The sequence below is a fragment of the Hakea prostrata genome, chromosome 8 (assembly GCF_041222555.1).
Source record: "Hakea prostrata isolate BN-2017 chromosome 8, UWA_Hpros_2, whole genome shotgun sequence".
Taxonomy (NCBI): domain Eukaryota; kingdom Viridiplantae; phylum Streptophyta; class Magnoliopsida; order Proteales; family Proteaceae; genus Hakea; species Hakea prostrata.
Genome location: NC_142607.1, coordinates 9867530 through 9886116, shown reverse-complemented (window position 1 = coordinate 9886116; position 18587 = coordinate 9867530). Strand labels below are relative to the sequence as shown.

Genomic DNA, 18587 nt, shown 5'->3' with positions numbered 1-18587 from the left:
TCCCTTCTTCCTTAGTTCAACAGCAGGTGGCAAGACCCCTCAAAAGAGCTCTCCAGAGGAAGCTTTGCACCTCCAAATGGTCCTCCAGGTTTCTGTGGGAATCTGAGTAGAATAATCTGGAGAGTTTGATGTATGGTTTGCTTCTCCATCAGCTATATCAAACAATAAGTGGTAAGCTGATTTTGTATAGTAAATACCATTTAGTGAAGCCCCCAGAACTGGTAATCCTCCTTAGGGAAAAGGGCTAATAATTAACTATTTACCTATATGGAATCTGGATGTGAAGAAAACCCTTTTCCCTCCCCTTTTTTGGGTGTCTAGACTCAAAAGACTTCACCATACGCAATTTACAGTAGTATATACATATATATAATCAACTTTCACAGAACAAATACTGGCTCAAAGAATACCATCAAATGAAGCCCTTATTTTCAATCACCAAGATAAATAAAAAAATAAATCATTGTAGTCTACAATGTTATATACACAACTGCTGCATCCAATACAACGTTGCTTTGGGCGTCACTTTAGGTCCTTTGATTAATAACTGTGCCTTCAATTTGATTTTCCACAATCACAAAACCATGTCTGGTTCCGCTTCTGCCAAAAGCTGGACGAGAAGTGTCTGCAGAAGCCATAGATTGAACGCTTGGTGGTATAGGTGTTTCAGCTGAGTGGCCAGAAATGCAGAGTCTACCCGAATCATCCTGTTCCCAGTATACTTCGACCATGAGTCCATTAGGATTTTCTACAGACTCAGTTCCAGGAAGCCCGATAAATCTTGCCCCAAGAGGTATCTGCCATAATAATCATGGTGGTTAGTAAGTTAAAGCATTTTCTATGGTTTCATTCAGTCAAAAGCTTTTCTTAACATGGTCTCACTAGTTAATGGATCTACCTTAACTGAGCTTCCAGATGTTAATGTCAGAGTTACCATGGTCCCTTCAGCACCAGCACTTTCTAGTTCTGCTTGCTTTGCTATATTCAGGAATACTTCTTCAAGAGTCGTAAGACCAAGTTGGATGTCTGATATGCCAAATTCTCTCTCTCTTCCTTGAAGCTCAGTAAAGAAATTCTGCACGGCAATAGGCTTGTAAGGAAGAACAGAAGAAAAAAGAAACCTTATGACAGGAAACTTCATTAATGGTGGTGTCTATCTAATGGCACACATAATATCAAGTGATATCTGTGACTGGAAATGATTTATGTTGCATTGAAAAAAAAGTTGTTCCGTAAACTGATGCTTATTCATGAACATGATCATAGTACTACTGTTTTTAATGAGATCATTTACCAAAACAATTCATAGGATATACCAGCTATCTACTAACATTTATTAAGACCATGCAATTACAATCTAGTTCAATTTCAACTCTCAATGTATACCCGCATGCACAGCATGGCCCCCTGGCATGTCAAACTCTTTATTTCATACCATAGAAGATGATGTTACGTGACCAAAAGATAACAACAATACCAAAGTGGGATGAGTACTTACTGCTAACAAGTTTTCTTTTTCATGAGGAATAACAAAAGTCAGGAAGGCCTTGTTCTCCTCTTTAGGCACCACTTTCAAATGCTGTCATATAGATTCACCCAGTCAGAATAACCATCTTTGAGTTAAAAAGATTCAAGAGCTAAATTAATCTGACATACGTGTTGGAAAAAATTCTTCACAGCTTCACGCTGAGGTTTGGTAACATCAACTGTGTCCTCCTCGGCAGTCGGAGTTTGCCCAGGATTACTCTCAAGGAAGCTCACGTTAGCAACAAAACCAGTTCCAAACCGGGACTTCAATCTGATGGAGGTACCTATGCAACGAAGCCTGCCTTTTGCCATGATTGCTATTCGGTCACTTAATATGTCAGCTTCCTCCATTGAGTGAGTTGTTAGGATAATGGACCGCCCTTTTTTTGCTTCCTCTATGATATCCCACACATGCCTCCTTGTGATTGGATCCATGCCAGTTGTCTGCATGGAAGAGGAAGGCTTCAGATTCAATACAATAGATAAATTACATATCAAAGGTTCAGAAAATTTCTTCTTGCGATGCGTTCTGTAAGGGCTTTTCGGGAAAGGCTCCCAATACTTTTTCAACTTAAGCGGGGTGCATACCGGCTCATCCAAAATGACCAATTTTGGGTCACCAATGAGGGCTATTGCAACACTAACCCGCCGCTTCATACCTCCACTATAACTCCCAGCTCTTGTTTTAGCTGCTTTAGTAAGTTTAACATGTGATAGTGACTCCTGAACAACCTGGAATGCCAGTAAAAGAATTCTTTCTGAGTCAACACAGATAAAATGGAATTGCCGTATGCAAGAATAATAACTACTACTTTTTATATTCTACAATATGCTGAAACTAAAAACTTTGATAATTAATACATGTTGCATGCTTTTGCATAAACTTATTTGCATAAAATTCTCAAGTTTTAATAACTAGGCTTCTTAGCATTGAGGGGTTTTCCTTGAGGGCAAATCCTAACCTTAAATAGTTATTTTTTATTTTGACTTGGTAAATAATTTTAGCCTGACAGCAGCTATTGTCCAGCTTATTTCCACTTAGGGCTGAAGGAGATCAATTTACAGTCCAAGGCACCAGCCTGAGCTGTGCACTATGCTTCATATGTTGTGATAGCCTGTGAAACTTCCATTCTTAATTGTGGAGTAAAAATGCTGCTGATGTCAACCCAAAAAAGGTTTCTTCAGTTGAAAATTTGGCTTCATCCAAAGGAAATTAAACTAAATGATGAAGTTCTACTCTGAACAGCTCTCAAATAAAGAATATCTAGAAATGTCGTTACTATGGCTGGTTTCAGATGAAACTTTGGAATTTCAGCAAAATAGTTGCATCCTCTGTTTTTCACACAAGTATTTACGTAAATTGTAGTTTTAAAAATTTTCATCAATTTATTTCATTTCTTCACCATAATGCAATAAGAAACATAAAGTCATCCAGCTTTAGAGTCAACAACTGATTGGGTGAAAATTGCGTACGGCAAAGATGTTTATGAAGCAAGTGTGCAATTCTTTCATGGGCTGTATGGCACATACCGACTTGATTGAATCAGGGGGCAGGCCTTTGATGCTAGCAAAGAGATCGAGGTGCTCTTCACCGGTTAAGGCATCCCAAAGAATGTCAAACTGTAAAAATGAGAACATACATAAATGAGATAGTCTCTCCATTATTTTGCATAAGTTGCTGCAAAATCAGATTCACATACATACTTGAATAAGATATGAAAATAAAAATGGGAAGAAAAATGTACCTGAGGGCAAACTCCTATCATTTTCCTGATATTTGCCATACCAGCACCACTCCTAATCGAACATCCATAGATCAGTGCTGAAAACAGAGCAGTTCATCAGGTGATAAGCCCACTGTGTATCTAAAGCTAAACCGAGATTAAAGAACCGAAGGACATAAAGCAAACAGGAATACCATCTCCGCCTGTCACTGGTGTGATGCCCGTTAAACAACTGATCGCAGTAGTTTTTCCAGCCCCATTCGGTCCAAGAAGACAAAATAGTTGATCGTTTGCAAGGTTTACCCATAAACCCTGGAAGTAAATAAACAAAAATGAATAGAATAATCATAGTCATGGCAGCTCCATGATAATCAAGCATCCCACTTCTTTCCGGTATATAAATCCACAGTCATATGATTAAGAGATAAGTGAAGAAATCATCCATGTCTAAGAGGATTAGGACAGGAAATCTTTGTTTGTGTGTAAACCTAAAAACATGAATGAATACAGTGGCCAACACTTGCTTAGGGCCTCACCTAGAACTAAGAGGCAGCCTCAAACCCCATGAGTTCATCAGAACGGATGTTTGCAGCAGTGAGGCTACCCTACCCATCCATCAACATGTATGATTAATTCATTGCATTTCCTTTTCTTTAATGGTTAATGAAGTACTATAAAGCTCGGATGCTAAGATTATCAAGTCAGGTTTGTTTTGCTGGTACAATCTCCATAGCAAGATCTGATTCTGTTTTGTTTTTGCCAACATATGTATGATTTATAAGAACATATGAGGTAGGACCAGTGACCTCTGCTTTCTTATATTGGAGAGTCATTTCTCAATATCTCAAGCCAAAGCGGTTTATTTACCTTAACAGCATGGTAAGGCGGAGTCCTCTTGCATTTACAGCAACCAATATTTGTTGTCCCAGGATATGTCTTTGCAAGACCACGTAACTGAACTGCAACATTGGGATCAACTTCACCTTCAGTGACTTGTTGCTTTACAATATTTTCCTCTTGAAGAACATCTTGATCCTCCTGAGTAACATGGTCCACTGAAGGAGTTGAAGTAATGCAATTACAAATGCCACCCTCTGGAAGAAACAAAACAAATGATGGTCATGAATTTGAAAGAAGAACATATAGATACCAAAGATTTATCCTGATGACTCAGTTACCTTTAACCTTGTCTCCATCTTTTCCTATCCAGTACCCAGGCTTGAGGAAGTAAAATAATGATTTCCTCACCCCTGATGAATTTGGGATTATATTGTCGAAGTAGATGGCCAGGAGAAACCACAAAAAAAATGTTGACAAAAGCCATCTATATACACCATCCTGACAAAAGTGGGAAAAAAAATGTAACTAATCATCTTCTCTGGATAAAGAAAAGGCAAGCAGGGATGAAAAAGGCACAGAGGATCATCTTCTCTGGATAAAGAAAAGGCAACCAGGGATGAAAAAGGCACAGAGGATGATATATGGAGTTTAGGCACTCAAGGTATAAAGGCATAGCCATACAATAGTCAAAACACAATCTGGCGTTGATGATGGACACTTTGCTCGTCCACTCCAGCTGATTCCATCATCTTCAGAGGTGTTTGTAGCATTTGAAAGCAGATTCAGAGCTTGGGCAAGAAGATTAGGAGGGAATAGAGACCAAATGACCCTATATATCTCCCTGAAGAACTCATTGTAGGGAAATCCGAAAGTTGTAACAAGCTGCAATGACAAAAAGAGACCTCTTAATGTCACTCTATATTAACTTACAATAACTGGCTATCCAGAAAACTTACAATTTGTGGGAATCTTACCTGGGTCATGAAGCCAATAATAAATATGGAAAATCCCAGAGTTGTGGATGATTCTGACTTATTAAGAAAAGCTGATAGCATGAAGGCAAAAGCAACCTAGCATTTCCAGGAATCAACATCAAAACATTAACTTAAGAATGGGCCTTGTCCTATAAGAACAATAGTCTTCCATGCGTACAGAGGCAGCAAGAATCAGGATGTGGATGTAGACTGCAGGATAAACTTACCATATTGAATTGGAAAAGAAAGAACACAAGGAACACAACTGCAAAACTGTTGTTCAGGAAAAAGTTCAACTGGAACATCATGCCAAAGAGAACAGTGAAAAGTGCTGAGAGAAGTGTGATCAAAGACTCCCATGTGAGCCATGAAAACCAATACGCAGATTCATAGAGACCCATTATAGACATCGCCTGCAGTTCAAAAGCAAAAATGAGTACACGGAAAAGTTAATCAACAAAGGACTTGGCATACTAAATTTTGGTGAATGATTTAAGTCCAGAGGAAACAATACCTGGCGAAGTTTGAGTTCTTTCTCGGTAACCAGAGAACTAATTTGGAAGACAAAACCAAACATTGCAATCGCAAGGCAAAATGTTGGTCCTATAGTCCCCATGGCAGAGAAGGTCTCTATGGTAGGATGTGCAAATTCCTTGAACGCAACGACCCAGCTAAAATTTGGATCTATAAATGAGAAATAGACCCAACAAAATTTCAGAATTTATGGCAAGAGAAAAAGCAGAAAAAAGTATTAACAATTAACCTACGTTTCTCAAATTCCAAGGAGAAGAAGGTTTGAGTACCTCCAATCAAAGATCTAGCCATTTCACGTTCTGCAGCGATTTGGAGTGGTATTTGAAATTTAAAAGTAGGGTCCTCATAGCGCCCTCGCTTCCGTACAGACGTAGAGTTTGTCTGAACACCGTAACTTATTACAGTGGAGTTCTCCTCAGCGAAATGCAGAGCTCCAGGGCAAAGCATTGGGTTATCGAAAAGCCAATCATCGACATCTTCGGGTGTTCTAAATGACTTAACCTACAAGAAACAATATGAACTTCGAATTCAAAATGGGAACTGAGAGCTTTTTTCAGTTAAAAAAAAGTATAATTAAAATGACCAAAAAAGCACAGTGCAAGAGATCAATAATCAACATGTAAGAACATCTTTCACCACAATTACTAGTCTATGAACCCTAAATTTAAAAAAGAAAAAAAAAAAGAAAAACAGAATAATAATAATAAGAAAAATTAAGTAAGCCCGGAATTACCATAAGTTGAAAGAAACTCAATTTCTAAAACCCTGAAGAAAAAAAAAGTGAAAAATAGGAATCGAAATTCATACCTTGGAGGAAGGAATAGGTCTTCCTGGATTATTAGCCATAATGTTGTACACAATTGTTCGGATCCTGGAGCTAGTGTTCCCACTATACAAGAAATCATAGCACGGAGTTCTGATAAAGAATTTGTCCTCGCAAGGAGGAATTGAAGGGAAAACAAGGAGCTCCGGATCAAAGGTACCTTCATAGTAAGTCGTAAAAGAGAATTGATTTCTAATGGCTTTATCGATGGCGAAGATAAGAAAGATGAAGAAAAGGGACGAAAATATTTGCATCAACGTAGATCTCTTGTGTCTCCATGAGAGGAGAAAGTTCTTCTTCAACAGGGCATTGTATTGTTGAATAAACAGAGGAAATCCCTTCTGCAAATCCACCATTTTCCCTTTCTTACTCTTCTTTTCACTCTTTCTCTCTCTCCAGTCTGTTGTTCCGTTTGAGATTCTTATACTCTTCTTTCACCTTTTATGGAAAAAAGATCCAACCATAAACGGAAATTGCAGAACCGTATCCAAAGTCGAATCTTCTTCTTCCCAAGATGCCGTCATGCAGATGAGAAATGAGAACAGAGGAGGAACTGGAAAAGCAGAAAACTGGAGAAATTGAGAACAGTCTACCAGCGTTTAAAATTCGCGGGGTTTAGCCGTTCAGACAACCACGCGGCTTTGTCCATTCGACCACATTCTTTATCAAAAATGCCACATTTGCCTGCTAAATCTATATTCCTTGTTGGTTAAGTAATACCAAAAACTAATTCTCAGTTGGGGCAAGAAAACAAAAAGTGAATTACATTACCGGAAAGGGCATTTTGGTTTGAGTAAGGTTCAGGCAAGCTGGTCAATGAGGCGGTAGTGAAGGTTTTTAGTGCCAACGCAGAGCTGTTCTAGTGGTGAAACCAACACCTCTTAGTGAAGAAGTCGTGTGTTCGACTCTTCTGCTGAGGCAATATTAATATCCCATCCCCGGCTTAATAAAGCCCCTCTATACAAAAAAAAAAGTGAAGGTTTTGGATAGAGATTGCAGGACCAAAGCCAAGAAGACGTGGAAAGGACTGGGCAGTCCAGATGGAGTCCCCTTTGAAGAGATATGAGTAAACCTAGGAAACCCAAATAGAGTTATATTTTGAGGCAATTTTTCATACGAGTTTAAGGAGACAGGCAATATTAACATCATAAATCCAATGGATACCAAGACCTCCTTCAAGTTTTAGGCCGGCGGTGGCAACCCAATTGATAGGGTGGAGAAAATGAGAGGTTTCTTGGGGATTTAGGGAGAAAAGCGAGATTTCTTGGGAATTTAGGGAAAAAAGCAGAGAATAGAGATTCAATGGAATGAATGGTATATTTAGGGAGAGGAAAGATACCACACCAATAGAGATAGAAAGATTGGAGGATAGAGCAAATGAGAACTACTTGACCAACAAAGGAGAGGAGCTTACCTTTCCAAAGATGGACATTTTTTCGAATATGGTCAAGCATAGAGGAACAATAGTGATGAGTGGGCCTATTAGGGATAAAGTGAAGACCAAGGTAGGTCACGGTGAAGGAGCCAAGATTGAATCTAATGGCAGGCAACAACTATGGCAGAAGGCATGGACGACAGAATAGTAGCTACAGAGGGTGTGGCAAGCTTTTTCATAGTCAGCCAGTTCACAACAACGGAGCACAGAGGAGTGGTCCATTCTTTTAATTTCTTTAATACGATTTCTCCGGTAGGTTTTTCTGAAAGGTTGACTTGCCGGAGAAGTGACAGTGTGGTTCACGGCATCTTCGGTGGTAATTTGTTAAAGGCAAACGATTAAGGAGCAAGGCACAAATGATTTCTCCATCACCATAAAGGAGTCTTCATGCAAATGAGTTGAGTTTTCTTTAGAGAATTCTGGTAGAGTTGTCAATTTGTCAACTGAGGAATTAGGAGGTTTCAAGAGGATTCTCGGAGCAGTGAGAGGGCTTTCTAGTTCCTTGGAGCAATCCTTAGATTTGTGACCAAAAGAAGAACATTCAAAGTACCTTGACGGAATCCAATCATGTGATGCCCGACATCTTTTCATATTATTATTTTATCATTGTGTGGGAATATTTCAATCCTAAAGATTATTAAAAGATCATGGTGGTTGGACCATGTGTCAATAGTTCAACTAAATGGTTCGAGTGTAATTAAATAATAGTTTAAATGGATTTGGATTCTAATTAATATTTTGGTTGAGATTCGACATCACTTGTGGGTACCACAAATATATAATTAGACTAAACTGAAAATAAGGAAATGATCAACATAATTTTTTGAGTTCGAATTATTAATATTCGCACCTCAGTGTGGGCCTTACGTATGATAATAGAGCGGACCCATAAGCCCATAAAAAAGCCCACTAACTATTTAGTTATATATATATATATATTTTTTTTTTGGGTTATTCGTAATAATAAAAGGAGAGAGAGAGAAGGAGGAGATGACATCTCCTGTCACACCCCACCCGCCGATATCGGTTATGCTCGACAACCCGTGGGTGAGATTCGACACAGGATCCACGATCTTACCATCCAATGTAAATGCAAGAAATATAAATCAAAGGCAAGAGCAAGTTCAAATAATTAATAAAAAAGGATTACATGAGTCCAAATACTCCAAGATTGAATCAAAGAAAAAGAATCAAATCAAAGAAATCAAGTTAAAAAAATTATCGAGTTCAGCGGACGCAAAAATAATAAATTAAATAAGTTTCTTTCCAATAGCTTTCTATAAAGCCAAAGTCTACTTTTCTAAGTTAGCAAGAAAGGGAGTTCTCCAGTCCTTGTCCAAAGACTTCTCAAAATGCTTGGCAATCTGCTTTCTTCTGCATTCAATGGGTGTTGTAAGCGTATTCCAAGCATCCGCAGAAGGCTTCGTGAAATACATCTCCGTCTCCCACTAACGTTACCACATCTTCTTCATAGATGATCTTGCACTCACGCTGGACTAAATTCCCGGAAGTTTTCATAGCTTCTTCCAGTATCTCTGAAGGGGATCACTGAAATCCATCGAACACTAGTTTATTTCGAGCCATCCATAAACCCCAACATAATATACATATTGTGACCCCATTAATCCTCTGTTTTTGAGATTTGTCAACTCCTACTCTGTTCCAGGCATTGATAAAGCAAGGGAGGGATAGGTTGGTACTAGGTGCCGCAAAACCCAACTCAGATTTAAACCACACTGCTCGAGCTAAACTGCAGTCCAGGATAACGTGCCAAATAGTCTCCTGTTCATGCCCACACCTTGGACAGCAGGTGTCTAAAGGGACTCCTTCCTAGTTCAACAACAGTGGCAAGACCCCTCAAAAGAGCTCTCCAAAGGAGGCTTTGCACCTCCAAATGGTCCTCTAGGTTTTTGTGGGAATCAGAGTAGACGAATCTGGAGAGTTTGATGTATTGTTTGCTTCTCCATCAGCTATATCACACAATAAGTGGTAACCTGATTTTGTATAGCAAATACCATTTAGTGAAGTCCCCAAAACTGGTAATCCTCCTTAGGGAAAAGGGCTAATAATTAACTATTTACCTATATGGAATCTGGATGCGAAGAAAACCCTTTTCCCTCCCCTTTTTTGGGTGTCTAGACTCAGAAGACTTCACCATACACAATTTACAGTAATTTATATATATATATATATATATATATATATATATATATATATATATATATATATATATATATATATATATTTTATATTTTTTTTTTTTTTTTTTTATTTATATATATATATATATATATATATATATATATATATATATCTAATCAACTTTCAAAGAACAAATACTGGCTCAAAGAATATCATCAAATGAAGCCCTTATTCTCAATCACCAAGATAAATAAATAAATCATCGTAGTCTACAATGTTATATACACAACTGCTGCATCCAATACAACGTTGCTTTGGGTGTCACTTTAGGTCCTTTGATTAATAACTGTGCCTTCAATTTGATTTTCCTCAATCACAAAACCATGTCTGGTTCCACTTCTGCCAAAAGCTGGACGGGAAGTGTCTGCAGAAGCCATAGATTGAACGCTTGGTGGTATAGGTGTTTCAGCTGAGTGGCCAGAAATGCAGAGTGTACCCGAATCATCTTGTTCCCAGTATACTTCGACCATGAGACCATTAGGATTTTCTACAGACTCAGTTCCAGGAAGCCCGATAAATCTCGCCCCAAGAGGTATCTGCCATAATAATCATGGTGGTTAGTATGTTAAAGCATTTTCTATGGTTTCATTCAGTCAAAAGCTTTTCTTAACATGGTCTTGCTGGTAAATGGATCTACCTTAACTGAGCTTCCAGATGTTAATGTCAGAGTTACCATGGTCCCTTCAGCACCAGCACTTTCTAGTTCTGCCTGCTTTGCTATATTCAGGAACACTTCTTCAAGAGTCGTAAGACCAAGTTGGATGTCTGATATGCCAAATTCTCTCTCTCTTTCTTGAAGCTCAGTAAAGAAATTCTGCACGGCAATAGGCTTGTAAGGAAGAACAGAAGAAAAAAGAAACCTTATGACAGGAAACTTCATTAATGGTGGTGTCTATCTAATGGCACACATAATATCAAGTGATATCTGCGACTGCAAATGATTTACGTTGCATTGAAAAAAAGGGTGTTCCATAAACTGACGCTTATTCATGAACATGATCATAGTACTACTGTTTTTAATGAGATCATTTACCAAAACAATTCATAGGATATAATCTACTGACATTTATTAAGACCATGTTATTAGAATCTACTTCAATTTCAACTCTTAATGTATACCCGCATGCACAGCATGGCCCCCTGGCATGTCAAACTTTTTATTCATACCATAGAAGATGATGTTACGTGACCAAAAGATAACAACAATACCAAAGTGGGATAAGTACTTACTGCTAACAGGTTTTCTTTTTCATGAGGAATAACAAAAGTCAGGAAGGCCTTGTTCTCCTCTTTAGGCACCACTTTCAAATGCTGTCATATAGATTCACTCAGTCAGAATAACTATCTTTGAGTTAAAAAGATTCAAGAGCTAAATTAATCTGACTTACGTGTTGGAAAAAATTCTTCACAGCTTCACGCTGAGGTTTGGTAACATCAACTGTGTCCTCCTCAGCAGTCGGAGTTTGCCCAGGATTACTCTCATGGAAGCTCACGTTAGCAACAAAACCAGTTCCAAACCGGGACTTCAATCTGATAGAGGTACCTATGCAACGAAGCCTGCCTTTTGCCATAATTGCTATTCGGTCACTTAAAATGTCAGCTTCTTCCATCGAGTGAGTTGTGAGGATAATGGAGCGCCCTTTTTTTGCTTCCTCTATGATATCCCACACATGCCTCCTTGTGATTGGATCCATGCCAGTCGTCTGCATGCAAGAGGAAGGCTTCAGATTCAATACAATAGATAAATAACATATGCAAAGGTTCAGAAAATTTCTGGAGTGCATACCGGCTCATCCAAAATGACCAATTTTGGGTCACCAATGAGGGCTATTGCAACACTAACCCGCCGCTTCATACCTCCACTATAACTCCCAGCTCTTGTTTTGGCTGCTTTAGTAAGTTTAACATGTGATAGTGACTCCTGAACAACCTGGAATGCCAATAAAAGAATTCTTTCAGAGTAGATAAAATGGAATTGCCAAATGCAAGAATAATAACTACTACTTTTTATATTCTACAATATGCTGAAACTGCATACTTTGATAATTAATACATGTTGCATGCTTTTGCATAAACTTATCTGCATTAAATTCTCAAGTCTTAATAACTAAGCTTCATAGCATTGAGGTGTTTTCCTTGAAGGCAAATCCTAACCTTGAATAGTTCTTTTTTATTTTGACTTGGAAAATAATTTTAGCCTTGACAGCAGCTATTGTCCAGTCTACTTCCACTTAGGGCTGAAGGAGATCAATTTACAGTCCAAGGCACCAGCCTGAGCTGGGCACTATGCTTCATATGTTGTGATAGCCTGTGAAACTTCCATTCTTAATTGTGGAGTAAAAATGTTACTGATGTCAACTCAAAAAAGGTTTCTTCAGTTGAAAATTTGGCTTCATCCAGAGGAAACTAAACTAAATGATGAAGTTCTACTCTGAACAGCTCTCAAATGAAGAATATCTAGAAATGTCATAACTATGGCTGGTTTCAGATGAAACTTTGGAATTTCAGCAAAATAGTTGCATACTCTATTTTTCACACACGTATTTATGTAAATTGTAGTTTTGAAATTTTTCATCAATTTATTTCATTTCTTCACCATAATGCAATAAGAAACATAAAGTCATCCAGCTTTAGAGTCAACAACTGATTTGGGTGAAAATTAAGTACAGCAAAGATGTTTATGAATCAAGTGTGCAATTCTTTCATGGGCTGTATGGTACATACCGACTTGATTGAATTAGGGGGCAGGCCTTTGATGCTAGCAAAGAGATCAAGGTGCTCTTCACCGGTTAAGGCACCCCAAAGGATGTCAAACTGTAAAAATGAAAACATACATAAATGAGATAGTTTCTCCATTATTTTCCATAGGTTGCTGCAAAATCAGATTCACATACATATTTGAATAAGATATGAAAATAAAAATGGGAAGAAAAATGTACCTGAGGGCAAACTCCTATCATTTTCCTGATATTTGCCATACCAGCCCCACTCCTAATCGAATATCCATAGATCAGTGCTGAAAACAGAGCAGTTCATCAGGTGATAAACCCACTGTGTATCTAAAGCTAAACCGAGATTAAATAACCAAAGGACATAAAGTAAACAGGAATACCATCTCCGCCTGTCACTGGTGTGATGCCCGTTAAACAACTGATCGCAGTAGTTTTTCCAGCCCCATTAGGTCCAAGAAGACAAAATAGTTGATCCTTTGCAAGGTTTACCCATAAACCCTGGAAGTAAATAAATGAAAAATGAATAGAATAATCATATTCATTGCAGCTCCATGATAATCAAGCATCCCACTTCTTTCCGGTATATAAACCCACATTCATATGATTAAGAGATAAGTGAAGAAACCATCCATGTCTAAGAGGATTAGGACAGGAAATCTTTGGTTCGTGTGTAAAACAAGAAGCATGAATGAATACAGTAGCCAACACTTGCTTAGGGCCTCACTTAGAACTAAGAGGCAGCCTCAAACCCCATGAGTTCATCAGAATGGATGTTTGTGGCAGTGAGGCTTACCCATCCATCAACATGTATGATTAATTCATTGCATTTCTGTTTTCTTTTAACGGTTAATGAACTACTATAAAGCTCAGATGCTAAGATTGTCAAGTCAGGCTTGTTTTGCTGGTACAATCTCCATAGCAAGATCTGATTCTGGTTTGTTTTTGCCAACATATTTATGATTTATAAGAACATATGAGGTAGGACCAGTGACCTCTGCTTTCTTATATTGGAGAGTCATTTCTCAATATCTCAAGGCAAAACAGTTTTTTTACCTTAACAGCATGGTAAGGCGGAGTCCTCTTGCATTTACAACAACCAATATTTGTTGTCCCAGGATATGTCTTTGCAAGACCACGTAACTGAACTGCAACATTGGGATCAACTTCACCTTCAGTGACTTGTTGCTTTACAATATTTTCCTCTTGAAGAACATCTTGATCTTCCTGAGTAACATGGTCCACTGAAGGAGTTGAAGTAGTGCAATTACAAATGCCACCCTCTGGAAGAAACAAAACAAATGATAGTCATGAATTTGAAAGAAGAACATATAGATAACAAAGAATTATCCTGATGACTCAGTTACCTTTAACCTTGTCTCCATCTTTTCCTATCCAGTACCCAGGCTTGAGGAAGTAAAATAATGATTTCCTCACCCCTGATGAATTTGGGATTATATTGTCGAAGTAGATGGCCAGGAGAAACCACAAAAAAAATGTTGACAAAAGCCATTTATATACACCATCCTGACAAAAGAGGAAAAAAAAAATCTTACTAATCATCTTTTCTGGATAAAGAAAAGGCAAGCAGGGATGACACAGAGGTTGATACTATGGAGTTTAGGCACTCAAGTTATAAAGGCATAGCCATACGATAGTAAAAACACAATCTGGCGTTGATGATGGACACTTTGCTCGTCCACTCCAGCTGATTCCTTCGTCTTCAGAGGTGTTTGTAGCATCTGAAAGCAGATTCAGAGCTTGGGCAAGAAGATTAGGAGGGAATAAAGACCAAATGACCCTATATATCACACTGTAGGACTTATCGTAGGGAAATCCAAAAGTTGTAACAAGCTGCAATGACAAAAAGAGACCTCTTAATGTCACTCTATATTAACTGGCTATCCAGAAAACTTTACAATTTGTGGGAATCTTACCTGGGTCATGAAGCCAATAATAAAAATGGAGAATCCCAGAGTTGTGGATGATTCTGACTTATTAAGAAAAGCTGATAGCATGAAGGCGAAAGCAACCTAGCATTTCCAGGAAACAACATCAAAACATTAACTTAAGAATGGGCCTTGCTTTATAAGAACAATAGTCTTCCATGAGTACAGAGGCAGCAAGAATCAGGATGTGGATGTAGACTGCAGAATAAACTTACCATATTGAATTGGAAAAGAAAGAACACAAGGAACACAACTGCGAAACTGTTGTTCAGGAAAAAGTTCAACTGGAACATCATGCCAAAGAGAACAGTGAAAAGTGCTGAGAGAAGTGTGATCAAAGACTCCCATGTGAGCCATGAAAACCAATATGCAGATTCATAGAGACCCATTGTAGACATCGCCTGCAGTTTCAAAAGCAAAAATGAGTACACGGAAAAGTTAATCAGCAAAGGACTTGGCATACTAAAATTTTGGTGAATGATTTAAGTCCAGAGGAAACAATACCTGGCGAAGTTTGAGCTCTTTCTCGGTAACCAGAGAACTAATTTGGAAGACAAAACCAAACATTGCAATCGCAAGGCAAAATATGGGTCCTATAGTCGCCATGGCAGAAAAGGTCTCTATGGCAGGATGTGCAAATTCCTTGAACGAAACAACCCAGCTAAAATTTGGATCTATAAATGAGAAATAGACCCAACAAAACTTTAGAATTTATGGCAAGAGAAAAAGCAGAAAAAAGTATTAACGATTAACATATGTTTCTCAAATTCCAACGAGAAGAAGGTCTGAGTACCTCCAATCAAAGATCTAGCCATTTCACGTTCTGCAGCGATTTGGAGTGGTATCTGAAATTTAAAAGTAGGGTCCTCATAGCGCCCTCGCTTCTGTATAGAGGTAGAGTTTGTCTGAACACCGTAACTTATTACAGTGGAGTTCTCTTCAGCGAAATGCAGAGCTCCTGGGCAAAGCATTGGGTTATCGAAAAGCCAATCATCGACTTCTTCGGGTGTTCCAAATGACTTAACCTACACAAACAGGGCAAATAATATGAACTTCGAATTCGAAATGGGAACTGAAAGCTTTATTCAGCTAAAAAAAAGTATAATTTGAAGTACCAAAAAAGCACAGTGCAAGAGATCAATAATCAACATGTAGGAACATCTTTCACCACAATTACTAGTCTATGAATCCTAAAGTGAAAAACAATAATAATAATAATAATAATAAAATTAAGTAAGCCCGGAGTTACCGTAAGTTGAATGAAAACTCAATTTCTAAAACCCTCGAAAAAGAAGAAGTGAAAAATAGGAATCGAAATTCATACCTTGGAGGAGGGAATTGGTCTTCCTGGATTATTAGCCATGATGTTCGACACAATTGATCGGATCCGGGAGCTAGTGTTCCCACTCCATAAGAAATCATAGCACGGGGTTTTGATAAAGAATTTGTCCTCGCAAGGAGGAATTGGAGGGAAAACAAGGAACTCCGGATTATAGGTATCATCATAGTAAGTCGTAAAAGAGAATCGATTTCTAATGGCTTTATCGATGGCGAAGATAAGAAAGATGAAGAAGAGAGACGAAAATACTTGCATCAACGTAGATCTCCTGTGTCTCCATGAGAGCAGAAAATTCTTCTTCAACAGGGCATTGTATTGTTGAATAAGCAGAGGAAATCCCTTCTGCAAATCCACCATTTTCCCTTTCTTACTCTTCTTTCACTCTTTCTCTCTCTCTCTCTCTCAAATCTGTTGTTCCTTTTGAGATTCTTACTCTTCTTTCACTTTTTAAGGAAAAAGATGCAACCCTAAACGGAAATTGCAGAACGGTATCCAAAGTCAAAGTTCTTCTTCCAAAGATGCCGTCATGCAAATGAGAAATTGAGAACAGAGGATGAAAGAGAACAAAGAGCTGAACAGGCGACTAGCGTTTAAAATTCGCGGGGTTTAGAAAACCACGCAGTTATGTCCATTCGACCACATTCTTTATCAATAATACCAAATGTGCCCACTACACCTTGATATTTTCAATTCTTCACCCACTAAGTCTAAATTCCTTGTTGGTTAAGTAATAAGTATTACAAAAAATAAATATTAATATATAATTGCGAAGACGAGTCGTATCGCGGTGGAGGGGTAGTTTGGGTAAGAAATATTAATATAAAATTGCGGGAAATCTGTAGTAACGGTCAACTGCAATGAGCAAGAGAAAAAAAAATTGAAAATCTGTGTGTATAAATTATTTTTTTTCCCAAGGTTTTTAAATTATAAACCTCCTTCTTTGTACTTTCCTTTGTCACTGTTGCTTTTGTATCACGCGGTTCACCGTTTGAACAGATAACTGTTTCGTTGACCATGAGATATTGCCTATCCGCCGCCAAAAAAAAAAATCGAAGAAAGAATTTTTGTCAGTGTTGAAAAGTACTCGGGGTTTTTTTTTTTGCCACTCTCCATGAAACGTCTGAAAAGTGGACTTCGCCTAGTATTGATATACTAATAATATATCCATGAATTATATGATGAATATTTACCAAAAAAAAAAAGAGAATTATATGATGAATAGATTACAAAAAAAACAAATTATATGATGAATTCTAAAGAATGACCATGACCTTCAGCTCTCAATTGGCCCACAATCTTCTAGAACACAGCTCAATTAGCCCATGACTTGGAACACTGCTTATTTTTCTATGAGATTCTTTGTCCTCTAGTAGTGTGATTGCTTTGTAAATAACAAAACATGTTCAGAACCTCAAGGTATTGGCTTAATTGGCAACTGTTAAGGTCTTATACTATGAGGTGAGTAGTTTGAATCTATTAGAGGCTTCTCCAATTGGGTTTTTTTTTTTTAGTAAGATCCTACCATATATTTAACTTACATGTTAAGTTACCCCCTCGAAGTGGACGTAAGCTGGCCCGGACGAACGTCAATCCCCCCGTCCCTCGAAAAAAAAAAAATGTTCAATTGGGTTAAACTAGTGAAAGGAAAATTTCAAGAGCATCCTTCAAACTAATGAAATAGATAGAGGACATTGATTTTTTACGGATAATTCGAACCCATGACGTTGTCTTCACTAAGAGGTATTGGTTACCTCAACTACGTCTATTGAATAATGATTTGGATGGAACTTTCCTTTTTTTTTTTTTTTTATTATCTTTTTCCAATAGAGAATGAGAAAGGAACAGGTCAAATGAAAACTATGAACCACAATAGCGCCTAAATATAGAAGCACAAGGAGGAGAACAACCTTTATTTTTAGTGTCTTAGGGTAGATGATGAAGAATTGAATCATCAATGCAATAGTTTTGCCAACATTTGGGCTTCTACAAAGAAAATAGAGGTTGGAAGGATAAGGTGGGAGCTTATGATTTCAACCTAATTGTTTGGTCTTGTCTAAGATTGTAATCTACTCTCATCCAGTTCTGCTCTTGCTAGGTTAACATTGAAACTATTGCCTAGGAAATAAGAATGACGCTCTGAATGTATTAAATCATTCAAAGCTTCTCTCATGTCTAAACTTCTCATTCAACCCAATATTGCTGATGCAATCACATTTTTTGTATTATGCAGATTTGAAATCACTCATTCTGCATCAACTGTCATGAAGTGCCTCATTATTTTAGTATACCAAGTGTATAATTCATGCTAGAACCATGCTCAATGATGCACAAATGCATACGACAATGATGCTAACATGTCATGCTACCAAGTATTGAGAACTGAACTCTTCCAACTGTTCTATTAACAAAAAGAGTTGATCATTCCTCATGTCTCAGATCTCCATCAGCAGCTCACTGTTGCAAACCACCTAGGAGATGTTATATGTTTTCAACTTTTTGTGGATGGTTCGT

General features: G+C 37.9%; 2 protein-coding genes across 3 annotated transcripts; both read right to left on the bottom strand.

Annotated features, from left to right (window-relative positions):
* Positions 1–328: 328 nt before the first annotated feature.
* On the bottom strand, positions 329–7075 carry LOC149006759 (ABC transporter A family member 2-like). Of its 2 annotated transcripts, XM_089165271.1 has the most exons (16): positions 6407–7075; positions 5869–6100; positions 5580–5749; positions 5293–5478; positions 5066–5161; positions 4773–4973; positions 4430–4589; positions 4119–4345; positions 3446–3563; positions 3273–3349; positions 3058–3147; positions 2116–2259; positions 1657–1971; positions 1499–1579; positions 899–1075; positions 331–797 (listed from the first exon to the last, which is right to left on the bottom strand). In XM_089165271.1, exons 1-16 carry the CDS (start codon positions 6776–6778, stop codon positions 528–530), a joined length of 2916 nt encoding a protein of 971 aa, XP_089021397.1. In that variant the 5' UTR covers positions 6779–7075; the 3' UTR covers positions 331–527. The 2 variants fall into 2 exon arrangements, with proteins under 2 accessions (XP_089021396.1, XP_089021397.1); XM_089165270.1 differs by having other exon boundaries at positions 329–797; positions 1657–2259.
* A 3082-nt stretch (positions 7076–10157) lies between these two features.
* Positions 10158–16667, bottom strand: LOC149006758 (ABC transporter A family member 2-like). The gene is made up of 16 exons (XM_089165272.1): positions 16062–16667; positions 15531–15762; positions 15242–15411; positions 14953–15138; positions 14726–14821; positions 14442–14642; positions 14156–14315; positions 13845–14071; positions 13172–13289; positions 12999–13075; positions 12784–12873; positions 11846–11989; positions 11448–11762; positions 11290–11370; positions 10697–10873; positions 10158–10595 (listed from the first exon to the last, which is right to left on the bottom strand). Exons 1-16 carry the CDS (start codon positions 16431–16433, stop codon positions 10326–10328), a joined length of 2916 nt encoding a protein of 971 aa, XP_089021398.1. The 5' UTR covers positions 16434–16667; the 3' UTR covers positions 10158–10325.
* Between the last annotated feature and the right edge of the window lie 1920 nt (positions 16668–18587).

Excerpts from the sequence above, each read along its gene's own strand:
- LOC149006759 (XM_089165270.1), bottom strand. The coding sequence starts at position 6,778 with ATGGTGGATTTGCAGAAGGGATTTCCTCTGTTTATTCAACAATACAAT. Across the intron at positions 4,590-4,772 it reads CAGATTGTGTTTTGACTATT|GATGGTGTATATAGATGGCT; the intron begins GTATGGCTATGC and ends CACTTTTGTCAG. Across the intron at positions 1,076-1,498 it reads AAAAAGAAAACTTGTTAGCA|AATTTCTTTACTGAGCTTCA; the intron begins GTAAGTACTCAT and ends ATTGCCGTGCAG.
- LOC149006758 (XM_089165272.1), bottom strand. The coding sequence starts at position 16,433 with ATGGTGGATTTGCAGAAGGGATTTCCTCTGCTTATTCAACAATACAAT. Across the intron at positions 15,763-16,061 it reads GACCAATTCCCTCCTCCAAG|GTTAAGTCATTTGGAACACC; the intron begins GTATGAATTTCG and ends CTGTTTGTGTAG. Across the intron at positions 15,139-15,241 it reads AAGAGCTCAAACTTCGCCAG|GCGATGTCTACAATGGGTCT; the intron begins GTATTGTTTCCT and ends TTGAAACTGCAG.